At 45.7% G+C, this 23444-nt stretch overlaps 2 protein-coding genes across 3 annotated transcripts in view; one reads left to right on the forward strand and one right to left on the reverse strand.

Annotated features, from left to right (window-relative positions):
* The window catches only part of rars1 (arginyl-tRNA synthetase 1), an 18337-nt gene extending 18294 nt beyond the window's left edge, over window positions 1–43 (forward strand). The window contains exon 17 of the mRNA XM_034607490.1: window positions 1–43. This exon is cut by the window's left edge and continues 69 nt beyond it. The gene's annotated coding sequence lies outside the window, so the exon portion shown is untranslated.
* Window positions 44–2787: 2744 nt separating this feature from the next.
* si:dkeyp-23e4.3 (rho GTPase-activating protein 7) lies at window positions 2788–20869 on the reverse strand. Of its 2 annotated transcripts, none has more exons than XM_034607488.1 (18): window positions 20655–20869; window positions 12942–13013; window positions 12770–12851; window positions 11858–11921; window positions 10871–11478; window positions 10614–10797; window positions 9696–10058; window positions 8144–8526; window positions 7783–7962; window positions 6592–6751; window positions 6284–6482; window positions 5971–6184; window positions 5665–5779; window positions 5374–5589; window positions 5041–5264; window positions 4775–4948; window positions 3578–3791; window positions 2788–3310 (listed from the first exon to the last, which is right to left on the reverse strand). In XM_034607488.1, exons 1-17 carry the CDS (start codon window positions 20665–20667, stop codon window positions 3683–3685), a joined length of 3360 nt encoding a protein of 1119 aa, XP_034463379.1. In that variant the 5' UTR covers window positions 20668–20869; the 3' UTR covers window positions 2788–3310; window positions 3578–3682. The 2 variants fall into 2 exon arrangements, with proteins under 2 accessions (XP_034463379.1, XP_034463380.1); XM_034607489.1 differs by lacking the exon at window positions 2788–3310 and adding an exon at window positions 3368–3388 and having other exon boundaries at window positions 3581–3791.
* Window positions 20870–23444: the final 2575 nt, after the last annotated feature.

The raw sequence follows: 23444 nt of genomic DNA on the forward strand, positions 1-23444 counted from the left end.
CTGTTAAAGATCTTTTTTATTAAAGAACTGAGATGAAACCAAACATCACCAGTCTGATCTTTTCTGTTCGTGAATCTCAGTTTATCTTTATTGTTCCTGGACCAGTGACGACCCGTACAGTTTCCGTGTGAGTGACCTTTAAACCCTCGTGATACTTTCATCCTGATTTCTCTTCTCTTTTGTGTAAGAGAAGAAATTAAAATGCATCCGACCGATGTTCAAACTCTTTCACAGGACAAAGGGTCAAGATGCTATAAATCTGTGTGGAATAGATAAATCTGTAATGTTGTTTATAAACTGTGAGGTTATACAAAAAAATAACTTTTCCACCAAAGGTCTCAAAGGAACCGGCTCGTTGCAGCTCGTTGAATTTCAGATCAGGAAAACTCTGCCTCCGTTTGCACTTTGGGTGAAAGTCAGTCAGGTTTAATTATCCCTGTGATTCATTCAGAGTGAGGGGTCGTGTTCCATGGATCCTCTTCTCCAAACCTTTGGTTCTTCACTGTCGGGAACACAGACTAAATCAAGATGGACGACATGACGGCTCCATGAAGCCAAAACATCTCCTCCATGTTAGCAGATGGGACATGGACCAAACTACAAACAACAAAGTAGAGGTTAAACAAATGATTTCTGTCGATTTAGGTTCTTAGCTTCAATAAGATGATATAATAACGGGCAGAGACTGACTCGTGATTGGTTACTTCTGAGACATTTTGGATTTGTTTTCGTACAGTGTGAGGAAGTGAGGACGTGTCGTCCATCTTTATTTTCAGTCTACGATCGGGACCTCCTCCTCCTCCTCCGGTGTTTGACGTTTTTCTACAAACGTTGGCGTTGAAAGGAGAAGTTTGTAAGATGCTTGAATCACATGTAGAGTTTGAGGATTGTTCTGAGTTTTAACTCTAATAGTTTTCCCTTCATCTCAAACTTCCTCCCAGACTCTGACTTGCAGAACGTCGCTCTCAGCCTCAGCAGTTCGTTCAACCCTCTGGTGAGAGTAAACGTTCTCAAAGTGCAGCTGGAACGAGTCCATACGATGAAGTTAATTATACATCACACGCTCTCAGCCGCCTGCAGCCGTCACATCGTCTCCTCCCACCCGACACTCGTGCACTTCCATAGATAGAAAAGCGTCAGGAATCCCCACAAGTCGTACGATCGCTTCGTGCCCAGCGGATCATTCTGGAAACGTGTGCGTGACCCATTTCTGAAAGTTGAAACATGAATATCTACTCTTCTCTGGTCGTCTCATGCGTCTCAGCACTTTACGCTGATCTCAGAACCTTCTTTGAGGGAATAAATCCCACAGCAGCTTCATGAAACATTCATCGGGTCTTTTTTCACTCTGCTGCCGCTGAAGAGCGGTGTTAAAGGTGTTTTGACAGTCGCTGCAGGAGGAGGGAGGTCGCCACGGTAACACCCGAGGAAGAAACAACGTCCTGACCTCAGCGGGAGCCACGGGTCTCCTCCCTGCTGAGGTTTACTCCGTCTCCCTCGGGTCTCGGAGGAGAGTCGTGGTGGAGGCGTTGGATTTGATCGAGGCCTGTGGTTTAGAGAAGCTGCCTGCAGAGACTGGAGGGGCGGAGGTCTGGTGCCTCCTGGTGGTTCAGCCGGGAGGTGCAGACTCTGGTGGGTAAGTGATGGTACTGTAACTTCTTAACGCTGCACTAATCCACATGATTTAAATAAAGATAAAACGAGAAATATGAGAAGTCGCTCTCTACGAAACTCATAGAAAATGATCATATTGTTAAGATATATAAAAGTTATTTAACATAAAGTGACTTGTGTGAATATGTTCTCAAAACATCTAAATTCAAACACAAAACGTTTTTAAAGTTGTGATTCAATAAAAGCAAAACCAAAGTTTACGTGAATCATGTGACTCACGTCTTTAAATCACATCAGATCTCAGTTCAAATCTGTGAAGCGATAAAAACGTGTTTTCTACGTAGTTTTGGTTCATTTAGTTTTTTTTACCGTATCAGTTTTAAGTCTCATCTCACTCTGTCCTTTTGGGAGTTTTATAGAACTGAAGAGTTAGCGCTGGAGAGCGAGCCACTAGGGGGCAGCAGAGTGACTCAGCTGTCGTTACAGGTGATGAACAGACGCAGCGACGCGATGATCCCGGTGGAGCAGAGATTTATTTCCACCTGATGAATGTAAGTCTGTTATTTACTCAGTTTGTCTCCTGCTACTTCTCTGAGAAACAGAGAAGTCTGTGACTCGACTCTGAAAGTAAAAACCTGACGTAAAAGAGGCTAAAAAGCTTCGTGTTGATGTTTCTGTGAATTCAGCAGCTCAGACATGTTTCAAACACATGATCTACAAACTTCACACAAACCCTCATGTTCTGACTGTAACCTTTGACCTCGAGTTCACCCCAGTTCCAGTCACGGTGTTAAATCTCCGTCTGGAGGGAACAGACGAGTTATTAAAGACGCCTGCCGGCACTTTGCTGCTCCTGTTATTTCTAATTTGCATAAATTAATCCTCTTCCTTAAAATCCGACCACGACGTCGTCGCCACCACAAGTTTTTTTTACGAGTGTTTTATCAGCGTTTTCAAGATCTGATCTCAGAGATGAATCTGTGAGATATGTAAATAAGCTTCATGCACATTAGACATGTTAAGAGAAGGAGTCGACTCCATCACATCGTCAGGCGCATTAATCTCTCGCCTCCCCCCCCCCCGCCTTCCCCCCCGCCTTCCTCCGACAGTACAGTCGGTGATAATCTGTTTGGTGACGGAGGAGAGAGAGAGGAGAAAGAAACAGGAAACAGGTCGAGAGAGAAACAAACATTTTAATAAGGATTTCACACTCAAACATTATCAGATTTTCAGAAAGTTGAAAATTAAATAAACATGTCAGGATATAAGAAATCTGTGTTTAGATTTACATTAAGTTAAATAATCTGAAAGACGAAGGATTAAACCGACACACGGACATTTTCTTTCTTCTTTAAAATCTGTCGGACAAGAGTTTAAAACGTGAAATAAAACTTTAAGTGCTGCGAGAAATAAGACAAATGTACAAAAACGGAGACGCGGGGGAATTCTCAAAGAATAAATATCAATGTTTAAAACAGTCGGGGGAAAGTCGCGCAGTCCCGAGAGGTAGATGTCGCTCGTCTTTCACGAACTGTTGTCGGTCGAAGTCAGAGGAACCAAAATAAAAAGCCAAGTCGTCTCTGTGGCTTCACTCTGGTTCATGGTTTAATCGTCTGTGAACGTCCACAGGTGAAAGTCCTTCTGTGACTCTGTGTTCCTGCTCGTAGGTTTGATGCCACCGCCTGGTCGCTAGCCGCCTGGTCGCTAGCCGCCTGGTCGCTAACCGCCTGGTCGCTAAACGCCTGGTCGCTAACCGCCTGGTCGCTAGCCGTCTGTATCCTGATGTTTTCTTCTCTCTCTGCAGAAGAACTCTTTACCACATCGTGACGTCAGCTCTGAATCCGTCGCTCGGAGTCAAAGCTCGACATCGTGTCCGTTAACTTGAGTTAACTTGAGTTTGAAGCGTGACAATCGCACGGTCAACGACTGAAGCTCAAATAAAAACAGTAAATAATATCGGGAAGCTCTGAGGTCACCTTCGCTGCAGTTCAACCAGAATACCTATAGAGGGCGCAGTGACCCAGGTTAGTGCAAAAATCCTTAAATCCTCCCACGTCCTCGTCCTGACTCAAATCTTTGTTTCCCTGAAGTGTCCTCGGAACGAGTCTCTGATGGCGAGGAGCTCCGAGGCCAGGAGGTGTCCGCTCACTCGGCTGTGCCACTCGTTAGAGCGACCCCTGGAGGACGACACGAACACAAACACACAAGGTTAGACGATGAGGTTCGATGAAGACGATGTGACACGTGAAGACGACGTGAGGGTGCACGTAGTTTTTAAGATTTTAAATAATGTCGTGCTTAAATACTGTTTGAGGTAAAACTTCATCTTCATATCTCTGTTTTTAAAACGCTGCAGTGAGAGAATGAGAAACTTGAACGTTCTGCGACTTGATGATTCTTCTGAACAGAAATGATCCTGAGTGAGTTTGTTCCACATGAGTGAAGCAGCTCAAAATCTGAAACCGTGTAAACTCCCCTCGTCTGTAATTTAATGACATGATTTATCAGATCTGAACCTGAACATTAATAAATAAATGTGTGAAAACAAACGTAGTAAATCATTGTGTCGTAAATAAAAAGAATCGTCTCCACATGAAAACAGGTGAAAAATAAAAGATTTTATATTTTATTTAAAAGACGGTAAATAACTAAATGTGATGAGACGATCTTATATGAATAGAAACATATCGTGACGCTGAAAACAACAAACTGTTCAAATTAAAGAAATGGTATAAAATAAGTTTTCTTAGATAAATAATCACTATCAGTCTCCTGTGTCTTTATTTCTGTGGTGATGATATTTAAATGTTCGGTAGTTTGAATCTGCTGCGTCTCGCTCGTCTGTGTGTGATTGACAGATTCTCTGTGCGAGCGTCACATGTTCATTTCATCAACTGAGTCAAACTGATCATCAGCAGCAGCTTCGTGGTTTCAGTGAGCATCAATGAGGAAGAGGGTCGCTCCTCCTCCTCCTCCTGCTGCTCCTCCTCCTCCTGCTCCTCCTGTCTCTAATGTGCAGGGAGGTCGTTCTGCAGGAGGTGGGACATGTGGGATGTTTTCTGAGTCTGAAGCTTCATGTGTTTGCTCTTTGTTTCATCTGATCTGCTTGGTTTCTGTTTCACATTGTGATTTAGGGAGCGCTCCATTCCTCCACCCTCACCTGGTGTCGGTCCGACAGAGGTGCGTCAGCCGGGTCTTTGTGGCTCCTGTCGGCTCCAGCAGGTAGAGGCAGGAGTGGACATGAGCTCGGATCCCCTCCAGCTGCACCTCCGGGTGCTCGGTGGACACAGAGGACAGGTACAGAGGCCCGGAGGACGGGTCCGCCTGCCACGTCCTGAAGAGGAAGACAAAGATGATGATGAAGATATAGGACTAGTAGAGCTCAGCAGGTTCCGACCCTGTGGATCCTGGTTCTCGTCTTGTTACCTGAGCAGCAGATGCTCCTGAGGCGGCCGGGAGACCAGGCCCTGACCCTGGAGGAGGTAGTGGTAGACTTCAGTGTCTTTGGACATCGACTGGACGACGGAGGACTGACGTAGGTGTCCCTCCCACAGCTCCTGCTCCCTCAGCAGGCGGTGGAGCAGCTCCTTCTGAGGAGCCTCCACCTCCACGGAGCCTCGCCACATCCACAGCGGGCAGCCGTCGTCCACCTGAGGAGGACATACACAGATAAGAGGCCATTTTAAAACTAAAACGTCTCTTCAACGTCACAAGCTTGTCTGGATTCATATCTACTCAAACATCTCCCTCCATCTTTACCTTCTTGAAGGAGAGCTCCACCTGCTCTGGAGCTGCGTGGCTCTCCCAGCCTCGGCTCCTCTCCCTGGCCTCCTTCAGGAGGTGCTGGGTGATGTGCTGCAGCTGGTTGCTCCTCTCCTCCTCTCCTCCACTCTGCCCGGACGCTGCTCCTCCCTCCTCAGACAGGACGTCCTCTGTGGCAGCACGTTGACTCCGACTGGGCCAAAACTCTGGAAACTACAGAAAGTCAAAGTTATTTATTGAGTCTCTGGATGAATCAGGGATTTGAAACCAGGTTGTCGGTGTTTGAACCTGGAAGAGTCTCTGGGCCTCGGTGATCATGTCGGCCAGGGCCTGGGTGGCGGCCAGGTTCTCGCTCAGGTCTCGCTGATCAGGGCGACCGAGGCTGTACTTCCTGGGACTCGACCTGCGGCGACAAAGAAAACAACTGATCAGACGACAGAAACAACAACTGAACGACTACGACTTTTATATCCAATGTTTTTATGTAGTTTACACTGAAGCGAAGCAGGCAGAGTAACGTAGGTCGTGTTTGAAGTAGTTTATGTGATCCAAAGTATTTTCTATATGAACTCATAACGTCTTCAGTGGACTCACCTGGCTGCGTTGGCGTCTCTCTTCACCGTGTTGAGGTGGAAGAGCGACGGCGCCAGGCAGACGGCGATGTTGGTCGGAGTCATCTGATTCTCGTCCACGCTCGCCACCACGTCCCGCAGGAAGAAGAGCAGCGTCATCAGCGCCTCCCTGTTCTCGTCAGGAAGCAGCAACATGGCCGCCTGGGCCGCCACCAGCTGCTGATCCTTGGGGAAATCTGCAGGAAGCGTTGAAACGACTTTAAGGTCAAATAAATGTTTGAATCAAACTCGTTATTTTATGATGTTGGAAATTGAAAGTTGTCTTTGAAGCTCACATTGGTAAATGTGGAGGAAGGACTCGCACAGTTTGCTGGTGAAGATCGGTTCAGGCAGGTCTCGGAAATACTGCTTCACCATGTCGGCCACGTCGAAGGCGGACTGACCATCGTAGGAAACGCCGTCAGGGTTCGACTCCACCAGCTCGCGGAGGAACTGGATACGAGACTTCACCCCCGACTTCCGGAAAAGTCCCACCTGAGAGAATCAGGGTCATGAGCAGCTGTAGTTTTTGTGTATCTGAATGTTTGTATATTTATTTTAAATCCAACATCTGGATTCTCCAACGTCCTGTGGGAGTTGCTACCTGGTCCAGACAGCTGCTCCTCAGGTGGACCAGTGCTCTGAGGATACTGGGAGGAAGCGTCTCCCCAGTCTGCTGCACGCTGAGGAGCAGAGGAGCCCCGAACACCCGCCGACCTTTCACCGCCAACGCCTTGGTCTTCCTCGGCGGTTTGGGGACAGTCCTGCAGGGGGCGACAGAGACGTTAGGACCCAGAAGTTCTGACATGATGAATCCTCACAAATGACTTTGCAAACATTAGTAATCTGTGTCGTTGGCAGCTGTTGGACCCGTTTCCTTTCGAAAGAAGCCAGATACAGATTCTTTGGAACAGGTTTGATTACGTAAATCCCAGATGAACATTCAAATCAGCGCAGCAGGAAAAACACAGGGAAACTTTGGACGTAGAACAAAGAGACTGAAGAAGTGATATCAGAACCTTTGATCTGTTCTGCACTTTGTCTTTCTTTGGGAAGAGAGAACTGTTGTTTACTTCCTGTTTGAGACTGTGGAGACCAACTGAACGTGTGGAAACATGTGAAGATGTGAAAGTCACAGTAAATTAAATATCAGATAAAAACATGAACCTTGTTGCAACAGCAGCTGATGTTGAACCTCAGACTGAATCATTCTGTCACAGAATCTGTCTCCACCTGCTGCTAAGAGACACTTTCAGTTTGATCTCAACACAAATCAAATTAGTTTTCTACCAAAGCATAAAACAAGCAGATTGTTTCCTCAGAGCAAAACTAAAACTTAAACTAAATACAAACGTTCTGCAGAATATTTAAATGTTTTATTTTTCTCAAAGATAATTTTGCTCGATGGTGCAGGAGATTTATTCTAAAAAAAACTCTGATCTCATTTTATGCAATTTGAATTATATTTTTATTAGTTTTTCAGAATTTCTATATCTTTTGTTTTATGACATTTTTTATGATCATTTTTAGGATATTCTTATAAAATTGTTATGATACTTTTGTGACTGTTAAATTATATATTTTATAAAAATGTGATCGTTTAAAACCATCATAGAAGCAGTTTCCAGTTTGTCCCCCCCCCCGCCGCCCACCTGCCCTCCCCAACCACTGTCGTTTAGTTTCTCCTCGAACCAAAGTGTGGTTTTCACCGAGGCCGGTTTCTCTTCACGCCTCAGTTGAACTCTGACCCCCCCCCCCCCACATCTCCTCTCAGAGGACTCTGGTCTCGTCTCACCAGTTCCAGCCCTGCTTGCTGGACGGGGAGTATTTGTCCATCAGAGCGGTGAGTTTGAGCAGCGAGTGTTTCTGCAGCTGGAGGAACTGGGAGACGGACTGGTTCTCCACCCCCGGGCTGGAGGTCAGCGAGGGCATCAGACTCTGCTCGCTGGACCAGTGCAGCCGCCGACTCACTCTGCTGGACACAAACACACAAACACACAAACACACACATGTAGGTGTTGACTTTTTAACGTCTCACAAAAAACTCGTGCTTGAAAGGAGCTGCAGGACGTTCTCAACCTGGAACCTCCTTTCGTTCTAATAAAGTTTGATTTCATTCCTCTTTTAACTTCTTTATTCCACCTGAGGTTCCTCACCTGCTCCTCGGTGGTGAGGATCTCGTCAGTGGTTCTTCTCCGTTCACCAGAACCTTCTCACATCTCTGCTCATCTTCCTCCTCCTCCTCCTCCTCCTCCTCCTCTGGATGCTTCACCTCCAGGTGGATGTGGCTCAGGGAGGACGGGTAGGGGGAGGCGGCTGAGGAGGAGTGGACAGGTGAGTCCTGGGTGTGAGAAGAGGAAGACGACGAAGAAGAGGAGGAGGAGGTGGAGGAGGAGGAGGAGGAGGAGGAGCCTCTCTGAAAGTCGTCCTCTGATAGATCTTCCGACCACGAGGAGACGAGTTGTTGGAGGTTGTTGATTCGCTCTAAAACGCTGTCCAGAGCCGAGAAGACGTCTTCGCCTGCCAACAGACGATTCACCTGAGAGGAGAGGACAAAGAGGACGGAGAGGACGAAGAGGACGAAGAGGACGAAGTGAATTAAAATAAAATCTCTCATTAAAACCTGAAGAAACTTTAACTTGAAGGAGACATATGATGTTTTTTTCAGTGTTTGTTTCCTCTGGTGTCTTTTTTATAATAAATAATTAAAAGTTCTGACACGTCCCAAACAAAATGTTAGAAACATGAGTTTAAACAAAGTGTTTTCTGAACGTTGATGCACATAAACAGAAATTATCAACCTGAACATTGAATATGTCTCTTTTAAAAAACACAGTGTCCCTAATAATTTGAGTAAACTTTTCAGATCTGACTCTAAATTCAAAGATGTTTTTTTTACAGTGTGGACTTTCTACTTCTGGAGTTAGTAATAATAACAAGTAACAATAAAAATAAGTAGAAATAACTTCCTCTTTAAAAACTTCTCCTGAAGTCTTTTTATTCTTTGACTAATATTGTGATTTGTTTAATGTCAGTTTTCATTTCAGGGGATTTGATCCTTTGTTTGAGTCGAAATGGAGTCGAGCCAACAACTGTTTGAGTCTCATCAGTTAAACACTGAAGACGACAGAGTTTGTCTCTCTGGCCTCTTCTGTCAGTTTGGAACAAATCATTTAACGTCGTCTCGGGAAACAAAGAGAATTTAAGAACAGGACGTATTCGCCCTTGAGGCCACTCCCCCCCCCCCCCCCCCCCCGACAAGCAGACGACCTTCAGCAGAGGTCGACCGCAAAACACTTAGAAGATGAATTTCAGATTTTATATGAAACATCACAAACACATGAACTGGAACGACTCCTGTTTGTCCTTTTTATCGTCTTCATCGATTACGACAAAGAAACGTAATCCAGGTTTGATACTTTACCGTTTAACCATAAATAACCATAAATAAAAAGAAAACAAAAACAAATGTATAGAACTTGAATAAGGAAAATAAACTCCTTATTTTTCGTGATATTTAAAGTATTTTTCTTGCCTTGTTTATTCTGTAAAATAAAAGTTTATATCTCAGTAAACGTTTAATCGACCATGTGATAAATCGTTCAGGCTCTAATATTTTACTGGACAATTCATTTAATAAAATATTAGAAAATAGGAAATAAATCTAAGTATATTAAAAATAAAGTTAGAAATAGTATCAGTGCTCACGTCCGACTCTTCACGCCGTTCTACGTCACTGTTGCTTCCTCCGCCCGCCGCCAGCGGCTGGTCGTCGGGCACGTTGTCGTAGACGCTCAGCCGATGATCCAACATGGCGAGCGGGCTGGGGCCAGGTGAGGGGTCCCGGGTGCCGGTGGCCAGCGAGGACGTGCCGTGGCGGTTGCTGCTTCGCGGCCGGTAACCGTGGAAGCTGCCGGTCCTCCAGTTGACGGAGGTGTTGTCGATGGCGGGGCAGGAGGAGGCGTGTTTGTGTGCGAGGGAGGTGGGGAAGGTCCCGGGTTTGTGTCCGTCAGGGATGTGGAAGATCAGACTGTCATGGCCGCCGCCGTTGTTCCGCTGGTTCCTGAAGCTCTGACAGAGATAAGAGGAAAGGTTTGACTTAATATCTGTAATATTAAGAATATTACAGTCAAAGTAATAAAAGAGCTTTTAGAGTCACATGAGTAAAATGTGGTTTAATTAACGCTCGTCAGCTGCAGTGACCTTTAAAAAATGACCTTGTTAAAGTCTGAAATTCTCCTTTTCTTAAGTTTGAGCTTTTACAAAAACCTTGTTCACAGATTTATTGATGATTTACTGTCGCTGAGCTCGTCTGATCCTCACTGTGTGATTCTGAGGAGAGTTTCCATCTTTCAAAACTCAAAGGAGACGCGTGATGTTTCCTCTGGTTTGGTTTGAAGGTTTTTCGTGAATGTGAAAGTTAAAAAGTCTAAAACTTTTAGTCGCTAACGATTGTTTATAAAATATTAGTTTGTTTTCTTCACAAAACCTGTTTTTATTCATCAAATCAAACTGAATCCTGTAAAAACCTTCAAATAAAACTTTTCGTATTTGGCCTCGACCTTTTGACCTTTTGACCTTTTAACCTTGTTGACCTTGTTGACCTTGTTGACCTTCTGTACTGACCTCTGCTCCCGTGAGGTTCTGGTTGTTCCAGGTGGTCCCGGCGCCGCTGTTGGAGCGTTTGCAGTTGCTCCGGACCCGGGTGACGGGGCTGGGGGTGCTGACGGTGCTGCTGCTCTCTGATTGGCTGCTGCTGCTGGTGTGAGGAGACGAGGACGACGCCCGGCTGTCGGGTCGATTCTGCAGCCTGAGACGAAGAAGGACAAGTCAAGTTAGAGAAGGACTGAATATCGTTATTTATTTAAAGGTCCCGTCCTCACCTGGTGCAGTGAAGCCCCTCCCCCCTCAGCCCCGCCCCCCTCTTCTCGTCTAGGATTGGTCCGCTGATAACGAGCCGAGTCCGACCTCCACTGTCGCTTCCCCCACCGTCACCAGCAGAGGGCAGCAGTGCGGTGGTCCCGCCCCTCGGCCTCAGTTTCTCCATCTTCCTCAGCAGACTGGAGCTCGTCTTCCTCGGCGGTTTGTCTGAGAGGCCGGCGTCCGTCTCCAGACTCACGCTGGACGATCCTCCGCTCTCCACGGGGGAGGGGGGTCCACTGAACGAAGTGTCCAGGGACGGGGTCTTGTTCGTGGACGAGCAGCGGGAGGAGCTCCTGCTGGTCTCCTGGTCGTCCGTGGCAGCGGATGTGGTTGTCACGGTGACGGGTCCTCTGCGACCCTTGTCGTGGGCGTCGCTGTCGGTGCTGCTGGAGCTGCGGATGGAGCAGACGTCGTGGCGGTCGCTGGCGTCCCTCAGGGACAAGTCCCGGGGTCGAGTCGGGCGTCCACTGTCCACCGACGAGTCGAGGCGTCGCCATCGCCGTGTCCGTCTGTCGTACGTCCAGTTGGGGCTGATGGCGCAAAAATCCTCCTCCTCAACGTCGTCTCCCTAATATTAGAAAATATTAGATTTATTATTATTTATTTTTTATTCTTGAGACAGAAAGATTTAAAATTTCATGAATCAAACAGAATTATTTCATTGCATTCGGTTTTGCTTCAAATGCGTTATTTTATATTTAATATTAATATCTACTCATTCCGTGTTTCTTGAGCAATATGGAATTAATTAATAGATAAAAAATAATCGAATTTGTATTTTAATGACGTAAATCTCAAAGCTTTTATGTGTCTCAAAGATAATTTCTGTGTTTAAACTTCTTCAGGACGATATCAGTGGGAATCAGCTGATGTTGACCCCCCCCCCCCCCCGCTGCTCCGGCAGCTTCCTGCTGTGATCCACTTTCTGTTTCCCTCTGAACACTCACCCGGCGTTTTGATCTCCGCGGCTCCAGCCTCATCTCCACGCATTTGTTTAAAGTGCTTAATCTCCTGAAGGAGGAAGAGGAGGAGGAGACATGATGATGGTGAATAACAGTGAAACAGTTTATACATCATCAGACTCTTATCATCTGTCATCATTGTTCAGAATTTAAAGCTAACGTGCAAATCAAGAGTTCCATAAAAATGTGATGCAGGATGAACTGAAACTTTTATGATTTCTGGACCAGCATCACTTCCCTGTCAATCCTGACCTCTGCCATGACGCCTTCGAGCAAGGCACCAGAGATCAGTCTGTGGTTGTAGTTGAGCAGGATGTTTGTGTAAAGAACTGAAACTAATCTGGTTATATTCGGACGTTCATTTATTATCATTATTTATTTTCACACAACGTTTACAGCGTTTCAAAGTGTGACATTTTTTTGCGATATTAAATCATATTTGACATTTTCACTTGAGATAATCATGGTGAGAACTTCGACCACCAGGGGGCGCAAGAACACGATGTTCAGCACGTTTCAGTCACTGAAGATGGACGACATGACGGCTCCCAAAAGTGAAGCCAAATCCTCTTGATCGCCCCCTGGTGGATACTTAACCTAAAGTCGTTAAGTATTTCCACTCCGTTGATTTACGTCGAGCGTTTAAGTCGTGCGGCCGCGTGTCTTTCCTGCTCTGGCTCTTGCTGCATCGCCCCCTGCTGCACATCTGCTGCAGATGCCACTAACACTGCTTCTTCACTGCATCGTGCTAAACCCAGAGATGAACTTTATTCTATAACCACGCAGTGTTACTTATATTATATACGTATACGTCACTCTAATGTAATTCAATGCAACAACAGGACAAACTGAGGCCTCACACTTTCTGCTCCGTGTTGTGGAGGCGGAGCTCGTTACCTGCAGAGCGACTCCAGAGCGTCCTCGTCCAGGAAGCGGTGATCCCGCCTCGCCCACTCCACGTCGACGGGGAACCTGCCGTCTGACACACGAACAAACGACACAGTAAGACGCAGCCTGACGCGTTGTGTGGATTGAATCTGCAGCTTTACATCAACCGCCTCGTATTTACCTTTGAATAATTGCACATACTGAGGGAAGCCGGCAGCTCGCAGCCAATCACAGGCCTCCCTGGCTTCAATCTCTGCAAACAGCGAGAAGGGAAAACAGCGTTGGATTCAAACATAATCATTTCATGCTCCGCCCGCTTCAAGAGGGCAAATATTTACACCTAATCAGGCGTCTGTTTGTGAAGTTAAATTACATTTGCATCTGGGCACAGAAAGAAAACAGCGAGGAATAAAAACCAGAGGCACAAACAGGCTATTAATTATCTGAGCCTCTTGGAGGAGGCCGTTTTAATTAGTGCTAATTGGCTGAGAGTGAGGAAGAGGAGGTGTTTCCCTCCTCTTCGTCTCCTCTGCATTCCTTCGCTCTCTGAGGTCGTTGCTGTGGAAACTAGTGATGCCGACAGACAAACAACACGTGAAAGAGAAAATAAACTCAGATTAGATTCAGATTCAGTTCAGAGAAAATCAGGACGTCTGCAAACTCTTTACGAGAAACTCGTGTGGTTTCTTCTCCATTCTGTTCTTATTAAAATTTAAATTAAATTAATTTTATTCTAATAAATAAACTAAAACAGTAAATCCTTGTTGTCCGCTGACCTGTGTGTCCTTGTGTCCTTGTCTCCTTGTCTCCTTGTCTGAGTCTCCTTCTAGTTCCTCAGATGATAAATTCATATGACGAATTGTAGTCCAACAGTTTGTCTTTGTAATTTTAAAATACACCAATTTTGATGTTAGCGTCATTATGCTTTTCTATTTCTTTCTACAACTAAAATCTATATATGAAACAACTGACGTTAAATAGTCTCCAACATTTATGAGAAACTACAAATCGTTTTTATAGGAAGACGAACATCTGGAGTAAGAACATTATAAAGTTTCCTTTAATCTCCAGAGTGAATTATTCTCAATGTCGAAGCAAAACACGAAACTTCTGGACCCACTTGTTAGAGATGAATCAAATCTGAGACTCAGTTTGTCTCCAGAGCCGAGAAAACACTTCATTCATGTTATTCTCACTCAAGATCTTTAAAATGTAAAAACTCAGTTTGTGGCTTCTGGGATTTCTGCACGATGATGATGATGATGATGATGATGATGATGAGATATTGTATCTGTGTCTGTGCTGCAGCTTTAAGATGCAAACATCCTCTCGTACGGAATCAGAGCAGCTTGATGTTTCGTGTGACTCCTCTGGTTTGAACTCTTTTTAAAAAGTACAGCTGTAATCACAGCCGCCCTGAAGTGATGCAGCTCAACTCCCCCCCCCCCCCAGATAAGTCTTTTAATAATAATGCCTCTGTTTCCCTGCGGAGTTCACGACATTAACCTCAAACATTTTCAACAGAAGCTCGGAGCCGCTGGATATTAAACTTATTTAAAGTGGAAAAGTGGTTTAAGTGACGGCAGCTTTTTAACTCGTCCCTGGAGGTCGTGAGCGGGAGGTTTGTGATGTCAGCGGAGAAGAGGCGTCGTGGGCTTTGACTCGGGGAGATCCACATATCCCCGGATTTACACAACCTCTCGCGGACAAGTGCGACCGCCGCTCGGAAATCACACTTGATCCCTCTTCTATCTCAAATGTCACATCCGTAACGTGACGCCGGGAAACAGGCTCAGCGTTCGGATGTTGAACCAGCAGGTTGTTCGGAGGCTCAGGAGTTTCACACTCACGACATTTCACTGTTCAGCCGGAAATCTTTTTTACTTTTCCTCAGTTTTTCTTTATTTCTTTCCCTTCTCCCGTCATTTTGAAGTTTGTTATATTCTGTGAATCTCAGTGTTTATGTATCTGGTTCATCGGCCTCGTGTCACGCTGCTCTCCTGACCCCCCCCCAGGCTTCTGAGGAGACAGCAAGTTTCCAGCTGTCAAGACGATTTGAGGCGAACTTTGGAAAAGTCAGGAAAAATAAATGTGACTTGTTTTAACTCATTTTCGGCCGATTGAAGAAAGTGGCAGTAAAAACACAAACCACCAGACGAGAAGTGATGCAACCTCACCACTAGATATCTCTAATTCCTAAACACTGAACCATTATCAGTGATTATTAATATAACATATATAATATATAACATTATCAAGGACCCATCGTGCTCTATTGATAATATAAACTATGATCACAGCTATGGGACCAATCAAATCGCAGAACACTGCTATAACCACAGAGGAAAACGTTAAAGGAAGGCTGGTGGTTTCCTACTCGTACACGACGCTGGAGGACATTGGACTTTGTTAAAGTTTGTTCTGCCTAAACCAGGAGTTCTTGTTGGTTGTTGATCACATAATACTCATGAAAATGTGACGTCTACTAATGAACTGATCGACTGATTAACTGACATCAGAGCAGCCGGATACTTAACTGGTGATTAATTAGAAAACCAAACTGGATAAGACAGGACAAGATGAAGGAAGGAAATCCTGCTTCAGTTTGAAACGCAGCTCTCAGGTCAGTGAATCCTTTCAGTGTGACGGGTACGAGGCGCAGTGACCACACGCGCATTCTGCTCTCTGAGAGCCGAGAGGAAGGTACGCGGAGAATGACCCCAACACACATCCACCTCATTACCACGTGAGGAACGAGACACTCGGCGCAGGAACAACAATGAACCCGACACTCGAGCTGAATGTTTGCTCGCTGACTTCCAGCGCCACTTTCAGGGGCTCGGCGTTTACGTAAGCGATGGTATCAGCTCGGCTCCCGGGTCCGAGCGGCGGCCTCTTCCCTTTCCAGACGACTTTGTCTCTGAGGAAGTTGTGATTGGGCCCCTCCGGGCGCCGATAAGAGATCTGGATGCGTGATTGTGCCGCTCCACCCTGATATCGGCAGGAAGCCTGGACAGCGTGAGCCCGAGACCAACCGGGGATTGTGAGGTTACGTGCTCGCTGGACCGTCGTGTGTTTGTGTGTTTGTGTGTTTGTGTTTGTGTGTTTGTGTGTTTGTGTTTGTGTTTGTCTGGACTCTGAGCTGGAGAATCACTGCTCATCTGGAATTAGGATCTTTTAGGGATTAAAGATTCTTTTGGTGAATCACATGAAATTACCTCAAAACAAATGTCTCATAGATTAAATGTCCCTGTTGAAATATTCTATTCCTCTTGAGTTCATGTTAAGAGTTTGGGCAGATGGTAAAAGGCTCGTGGGCAGATGTCACGTCATATGAGGCAAATTGTGATTTGTGAATATTGGCAATAAGTTACAAGTAAAGTATTGTGAAGAGTGACTGTTCTCTCATAACTGCAGATCTGCTCATCCATTCAAATCACGGACTCGGATCTGAAAAGCATCTTTCCTGGGAAATGGCAGCTTTTCTGCAGTTACAGGGAAATTAGACGTCGCTCTTCCTGTTTCATCACAAAGGAAACTTCTCCCACTCAACACAACAGTCCTGGTTATCTGATCCAGGGTCAGTTCAACAGCAGAACGGTCTCTGTGGGATAGAGAGCATCAGACTGAGTCAGGGAGTGTGAACCTGTGAGGAAGCTCTTTGCTCAGACACATGTTTTATCCATGTGTTTGAGTTACAGTCTGGCCCTGTGAACCGTCTCCGTCTGACCAAATCTGCCAAAGCCGCTCACACACACACATATTTCTGAGAAGCCTTATTCCTACAATTTCCAATATTTAACTCATATCTGCAGGCTTTCACGCCACGTTCACGCCTCACTAAACTCCTGTGTCGCTGATGGGGGATAAAGTGCAGCCTCCGCTCTGCTCGCTGCTCTCCAGCGTCTCGCAGGATGCCGGAGGTGTGGTTGAAGATCAGAGGGATGTCAGCTGTCAGCCCGGAGAGCGATGTCTCCCTCCTGCTCTTTCACTGCTTCTCCGAATGTCTCCCTCCGTCAGCCCAGTCAGGGGAAAGTTAAGATGTCTGCGGTCACGAAGGGCCAGAGGGAGGGGAAGTCTGATGTGAAGCTGAACGTGTGGGAGGGAGTTAAATAAATTCCCTTCTGTCTATGAAAAGCTCGGAGATGGATCCTAAAAGTCGAATCAAAGCCCTGACAGGGACGTGTCGTCACTCATCTCTCCATCTTCACCGTCACTGAGAGACGCCCCAAGGTTATATCACTACGCATCTCAAGGTCATACAACCATCACAAACTTGCAGGGGTGTTTACGAGGTTTCTGATATAATAATAATATAGAAAACTTCTATATCCATAATATCACTTAATAAACTCATACAAATAACAAATGAAAACTCAGATAATCTCGATGTCTGGTTCTCGTTTAAAGTTCATTGAAACCAATAATTCATGATGCAACAGAAGCCGGGGCAGGAGAACGTGTTCAGGCAAATTCAGATGTGACCAATTATTGAATGAACCTCCTCCACCCTTTATTACTCACTCAAGAGGAAAAGTAATTACATTATTAATCTTAACAGAGGAAACACGTATTAACCTCCTGGTGCCACGACAACAAACGGCTCTGATACGGCCACAGAACAATATGAAGTGAGAACGGGACAGAGAAGCAACGGCAGCAAGAACGAAGAAGCTCAACGTCATAATGAAAAATATACATGATTAACAGTTGCAAACAAGCTAATGCTGCATTTCTGCTGCAAAACAAACACAGACTTCCTTAAGCCCCGAGTCAAACAGCAGCAAGGAAAACCACATGAAGACTCAAATGGCAGCCACAGCATCACAGTTCCCAACAGCCTCTGAGAATCAATCACACAAACTCATAGATGTCATTAAGATGCTTCTCTGAGAAACAGATTCCTGGATCTGCCCCTTTGTACAGATTCTGGCCAAATTTGCCAAAAGTTATTTCTTGGTTCAAATCCCATCGTTGCACAAAGTTTTGTGGGAATCTGTTTGGTAGTTTTTGCTACCAACTGGGAATAAAAACCTCCTTAATACAAATAATCCCAAAAGTCCAGTCTGAGCTCATGGTCGTGACGTCTGAGAATCAGATCCCAGAAATGGATGAAATGACAGATGACCTCACTTGGTCCTGACAGACGAGCGAGCAGCAGGATTCAATCGTCATTAACTCACAGGTCAAACGTCTCCGATCAGCAGGGACGGAAACAAAACATCCGGCTGAACGTGTTCGTTCAGGGAAACAGGTGAGAGAGCGTTGAGTTTCCTGTTTCCTCGTCACGTCGAACATTGACAGAAAGATGGTTTCATCAGGTTTAAAAACCTGCGTAGATCCAGGAACTAAAAGTGAGGTGACCTCAGGTGACAGCAGTATGACCTCAGAGCTCAGTAGGATGGTTCCAGTCTCTCTCTGGAGCTCACGTGTCCCTGAGTACAGTCTGGAGTTCAGCTCTCCCTGTGAAGCCCAGCGAGCCGAGTGCAGAAGCAGATCCCACGCAGCCCAGATACACAACGTGCTGCCGGGCAGAGAACCAGCTGTCACCGGGCCAAGTCCAACTGAATCACACCCAGAGAAGTTTCTCTCTTTTACTTTCATCTCCGAGCTGCTCGTCTGTTGTGTTCCGTCTCCAAAGTGAAGTTTTCACGTCACCTGCCAACAGCTACTGAGAACTTCACCAGAACCTGTTCAACCCAGGTTCAATAAGTGAGAGAACTTTCAGACCCTGTTCTGGTCCGAGGCCGCTGAGTTACCCTGAAACAGCCACTACGTAGAAAGCAGCAGAACCTCTGAGATTGATGCTTGATACTAGTTTGTGGTTTTTCACACCTGGTTTGGTTCAGAGCTTCAGACTCTTCAGTTCAGTCTGAACCTGAACATCAGGTGTGAAAGGTTCCTCAGAGCAGAAGAGGAGTTCTGGGTCTGGATCAAACTGAACCAGGTTCTGTTGGTTTGCAGTGAAAACTCTTTGTTGGAGAGTTTGGACTTTGGACCAATCACAGGAAGTAGAGACAGAATTAAACAGTAGAAGAAGAAGTAGAAGAAGAAGAAGCAGCTGCAGTCTTCACCTCCGACGATATAATGTTTGAACCACGAGGACGTTCATATGGTGCATTTGAACTACTGTGGAGTACTGTAGTACTGTGGAGTACTGTAGTACTGTGGTACTGTAGTACTGTGGAGTACTGTGAAGTACTATAGTACTGTGGAGTACTGTAGTACTGTGGTACTGTAGTACTGTGAAGTACTATAGTACTGTGGAGTACTGCGTCTGAAGGTGCTGATGCGGCTAGTGATACCATCATGATGTTACCATAGCAACCACGCTTCATTCATGTTCTCCATTCAAACAGAAAGAGTACTACCCCCCCACTGACAACACGCCCACGTCAGATGCCGTCTACAAACCAATCAGAGTCGAGTATAGGTAGACTCCGCCCACGTGGGTGATGACAGGTCGTACGTGTGTCAGACTAAATTCTTTAGTCCCTAAATTAGACATTTTGTTAATATTTGATTTCAACTCTGACTCATCGTCTTTTCTGAACATTCAAACTCTCAAAGTAACTTCAGTGAACAAACCCAGTGAGATTCTTCATTTTATTCTTCAAATTTAAATTATTCAGGAAACGTTTTCTCACCTGTAGAAAGAATCTGAATCTGTGGGTGTTTAAAGTTTCCAGAGTTAATAATGAGCCACTTGTGAGTTTAGGTAGAAACAACAGCAGCTCATTAACTGAGAAACAAACAATGAGCGTTTCACATTTTAAAATACAGGGAAATATTCTTATTATTTATGAGATATCACACTGAGTCTTTACCCGTTTGTCTGGTTCCTACAAATATCTGGTAAAATGTAGATGAAGTGAAACAACGCAGATGTTTTCAGCTACAAACACGTTCATCAAAGAGTGAAGGTTCCTTATGGACAATAAAGTTGAAAAAGAATTTCACAGTCGAGGAAGCACAGAGACGTCACGGCTGCATGAGCGGAGCAGGAAATGGACCACAATGCATTGCAGTTAAGGCGTGAATTCTCCATTTAGTGTCTCCACTGGGAAAACTCACTGTCCTGACTTTTCAAAAGACGTCCTAGACAATACGCAGAATCAATTAATTCATGTAGAAGAACAAAACACAAGCAGTTATCATTAAATAACTTTTTACAATAATGAAATTCCAAAGTTTGACTGCAGCCAGCCAACTATTAACTAAGTTATATTCCACTTTACTGTTCTGAGTCACTAAGTGTTCAGTATATAACCGTGTTTTACTACACGTGCAGACGAGCGCTCTGATGTTTCAGGCTCAAATATCTAAAAACTGAAGCATTTGCAGTTTTCTACAGCGTCTGATAGTTTTCTCCATTTGATCACATTTCAAAAGTCGCCCACACACATTCAGAGTGGAACCTACGCTTCCTGCCACAGAAGGAGCTTTCATTCAAAACCGTTCTCGTGATGTGTTCAGGCCCACGGCCGTCAAACTATAAAGAACTCTCAGTGCTCGCTGATTCAAACTCCTTCTTCTGAGCCGAATGAATCAGGAACAAGTTTCCCTCTGATCTGCTGATACACATCTATACAAACACACGATGCTAAATATCTTATCATGAGAATCTTTTCCGTGGTCAGTTCACAGAAGCACCAGAGGAAGCTTCTTGATGGAGCCCAGAAAACATATTCTTTCTCATCAACTCTCAATCAGGTCCTCATTAATTAGAACTCGTTAAGCTAATTAACCAATCATCTCTGAGATGAATGTCATCAAGCAGCGATTGTCAGTTGTCATCAAAAAGCAAACAGGCAGAATTAGAAAGCTCAGATTCTCATTATCTCTGCGTCGATCACAGTCAGAAGCCGACAGAGGAGAATCAGTGAGCACTCACTTTTGATCAACATGTTTCTGAAGAGTCCGTCCCAGAGGAAACTTTAACAAACTCCCATGTTGCAGACGTGAGGTTTGAGGTTTGTAGCGATCCAGCAGGAGACGTCAGATATCCAGTGGGGTGGCGGAGCAGTAGAGTCCAGTTGTGCTGCTCATGTTGAGCATCGCGTTAATGGAGTCATTGTTGAAAGTTTCCCCTTCCAGCCGCCACTCCCCTTCCTCTGGCCCCGGCCACACCATCCGCGGAGGGGGGGGCGCCACCGTCCTAAAAATAACCCCAGGGAAACACTTCAGACACTTGAGCTGGACGAGGGTGAAATAACTGAATCAGTTCTGTGACGCGGGAAAAAGTCCAGGAAAGACCCGTGATATGTATGTGATGTTAGTCCACACGGGCTGAAGGTCGCTGACCCTCCCTGGGAGGACAGGATGGATCCCAAAGGGAACGGCTCCTCACGAGGAACAGGAGCGACCACACATTTCCACAGGGCATGAAGTGTATGAACAGTGTCTGTGTTCAAAGAGTCACAAGCTCCACGTTGCCTGGAGGAACTTTCAGGGTGAAAGTCGTGATACAAATCAAAGTTCTCCTCAAAGTCCGCTCTCAGTCTTTGTGTTTCTTTGTTTCCTGCTGACGCTCAGTTTATGCTCCACATCCCGGTCCTTGTGCTCAGGGGCACGCTCCAGAGAGGAAGTCATTTCCTCTGGTGGTAGAGGCAAGAGTCTGCAAACGGGTTCATCTCCGTGACCTCAAGGAAAGAGCGCAGAGAATCTCAGGGGCTGGAAACTATGAGAGAATCGCTGTGACTGGTTTGTCGAGGCGAAAGCTCTGGATCCTCCTGGAGGAAACCAACCGCTGCCAAAGCTGCTCTGTTTGTTTCTGCTTCTCCCTTCTACTGGGAGGGGGGGTTTATTTTTCTCAGACAAAGACGAGGAGTTTTGCAGAAACCTTTGGTGAAAAGGTGCAACTGGTTTGTCGGGTCAAAGAAGCTCAAAGCTGCAAGACGCTGGAGACAAATCTGTTCTGTCTGTCTTCTTCTTGGCAGTTCTCTGGTGGTGCGGTTATGTTTCCCTCAGCAGTGACACCTATCATTGAGGAGATGAACTGCACTGAATCCAGGACCAATCATCCACCCATCGTCTTGTGCTCAGCTGGACTGTGGAGGGAGCCGGTCAAGTAAGGCATCTCAAACCCAGTCAGGCTTTCCAGTTCTTCCCACTTGAGGCCTGATGGGATGTGTCGTCCTTCCAGTGCGGCTCGGCCCCCAGGAGGCGTCGTGACCATAGTATAATTTACTAAAGTGTCCCTCACATATCTGACCCGTATCACATCCTTCCCTCAGCTTGGTGGTGATCTGTCCTGGAGTCTCGGTCAGAAATAGACTGTCAGAGGCACAAGGTCCATTTTGCTCGAAGCGAGGTTCGTGGTCAAATCAATATTCTTCGCTCAGGCCTCTTGCATCTCGGAGTCAGAGGCGGAGGAAATTAACAAGATGAACTTCTCTCCTGTTTGAGTGATGGCTTCCCTCCAGCTGCGATCTCTGACCTTCTCTTTAAAAAAGAGCCACTTCAGATTAAATTAAAGACACATCCGAGTGCATGACTCAGCTCGAGGAGGATGAAGTCCCCGTCGTGCTCCGGTAGCCTGTAGCTTCAACTCAGCTCAGGAAAAGGTAAACCATTAGCATTAATGACCTTCAATTTGAGGCGTAGGTGTTTGATTATGGGCTTTTAAATGTGAATAACTCCCTCGGAGGAGAGGAGAGTGGTTCGCTGCATTAATTCACAGGTGGAGGAGAAAGTGGGAATATGTAAACAACTAATAGAAGGTTTTTAACAGCGGCTGTTGAAGAGTCACAGATCAAGAGGAGGAAGAGGAGAAAGAGAGGAAAGAGGTGAAGATGTGGTTTCTTCTCTTTCTGAGATTTCTGAGACCGATCGAAGTCAAACGAGTCAACAGGAGATGACACAACCTGCAGAAAACTATCAGGAGGTTCCACTTCACTGACTGATACACAGAATTATGATTATATAATTATGATGCTCCAGAAACATCGGTGTTCAGCTCCGACATGACACTTCACCACTAGATGTCACTAAATTCTACACACTGAACCTTTAACTCTGAAAGAAGGTCGAGTAAATTGGGTCCAGACAGTTTCCGGAGTTTCCATTTCGAATGCAGCAGGAGGAAGTAAATTCATATCGGTTTAAATAAGACAAACTTACTGGAGTCATGTGACCTGGGAACCGATGCTGATTGAACCGTTTCACACTGACGACCAGAGACAGATGTGAGTGGGTTAGTGGTGACACATTGGTGACATAAAGATATTGTTTAATGAAGCTTTAATAAAGAAATGTCCGTGTCCTCTTCCTCTTTCTGCAGCAACACAGAAACATGAACTAACTTCAAACCAACGACATTTGCTTTCCAGCCTGTTCTGATCTTATCTATTTATTCCTCTGCTGGCGCTGAGACCTCGCCGCCTCGGTCGCAGCAGGGAGACGCTTCACGTGCCGACTGCAGGAATCAGGATTAAAGTGGAGCTCAGGGCCCGACCTCTGGCTCGTCACAGAGAGACGCTCTGCCTCGGCTGCCACCGAAGGTTACACAAGACTGCGTTTCCTCTTCCCGAGCAAGAGTCTCACGGGCGTCAGAGGAGGAAGAATCCAACAATACTCCCAGCGGATGGGAGGCTTTGTGTGTGTGTGTGTGTGTGTGTGTGTGTGTGTGTGTGTGTGTGTGTGTGTGTGTGTGTGTGTGTGTGTGTGTGTGTGTGTCTGAGGG

The sequence above is a fragment of the Hippoglossus hippoglossus genome, chromosome 14 (genome assembly GCF_009819705.1).
Source record: "Hippoglossus hippoglossus isolate fHipHip1 chromosome 14, fHipHip1.pri, whole genome shotgun sequence".
Lineage (NCBI taxonomy): Eukaryota > Metazoa > Chordata > Actinopteri > Pleuronectiformes > Pleuronectidae > Hippoglossus > Hippoglossus hippoglossus.

Excerpts from the sequence above, each read along its gene's own strand:
- si:dkeyp-23e4.3 (XM_034607488.1), bottom strand. Across the intron at positions 6,752-7,782 it reads AGCAAGCAGGGCTGGAACTG|GACTGTCCCCAAACCGCCGA; the intron begins GTGAGACGAGAC and ends CGCCCCCTGCAG. Across the intron at positions 4,949-5,040 it reads CAGGAGCATCTGCTGCTCAG|GACGTGGCAGGCGGACCCGT; the intron begins GTAACAAGACGA and ends CTTCCTCTTCAG.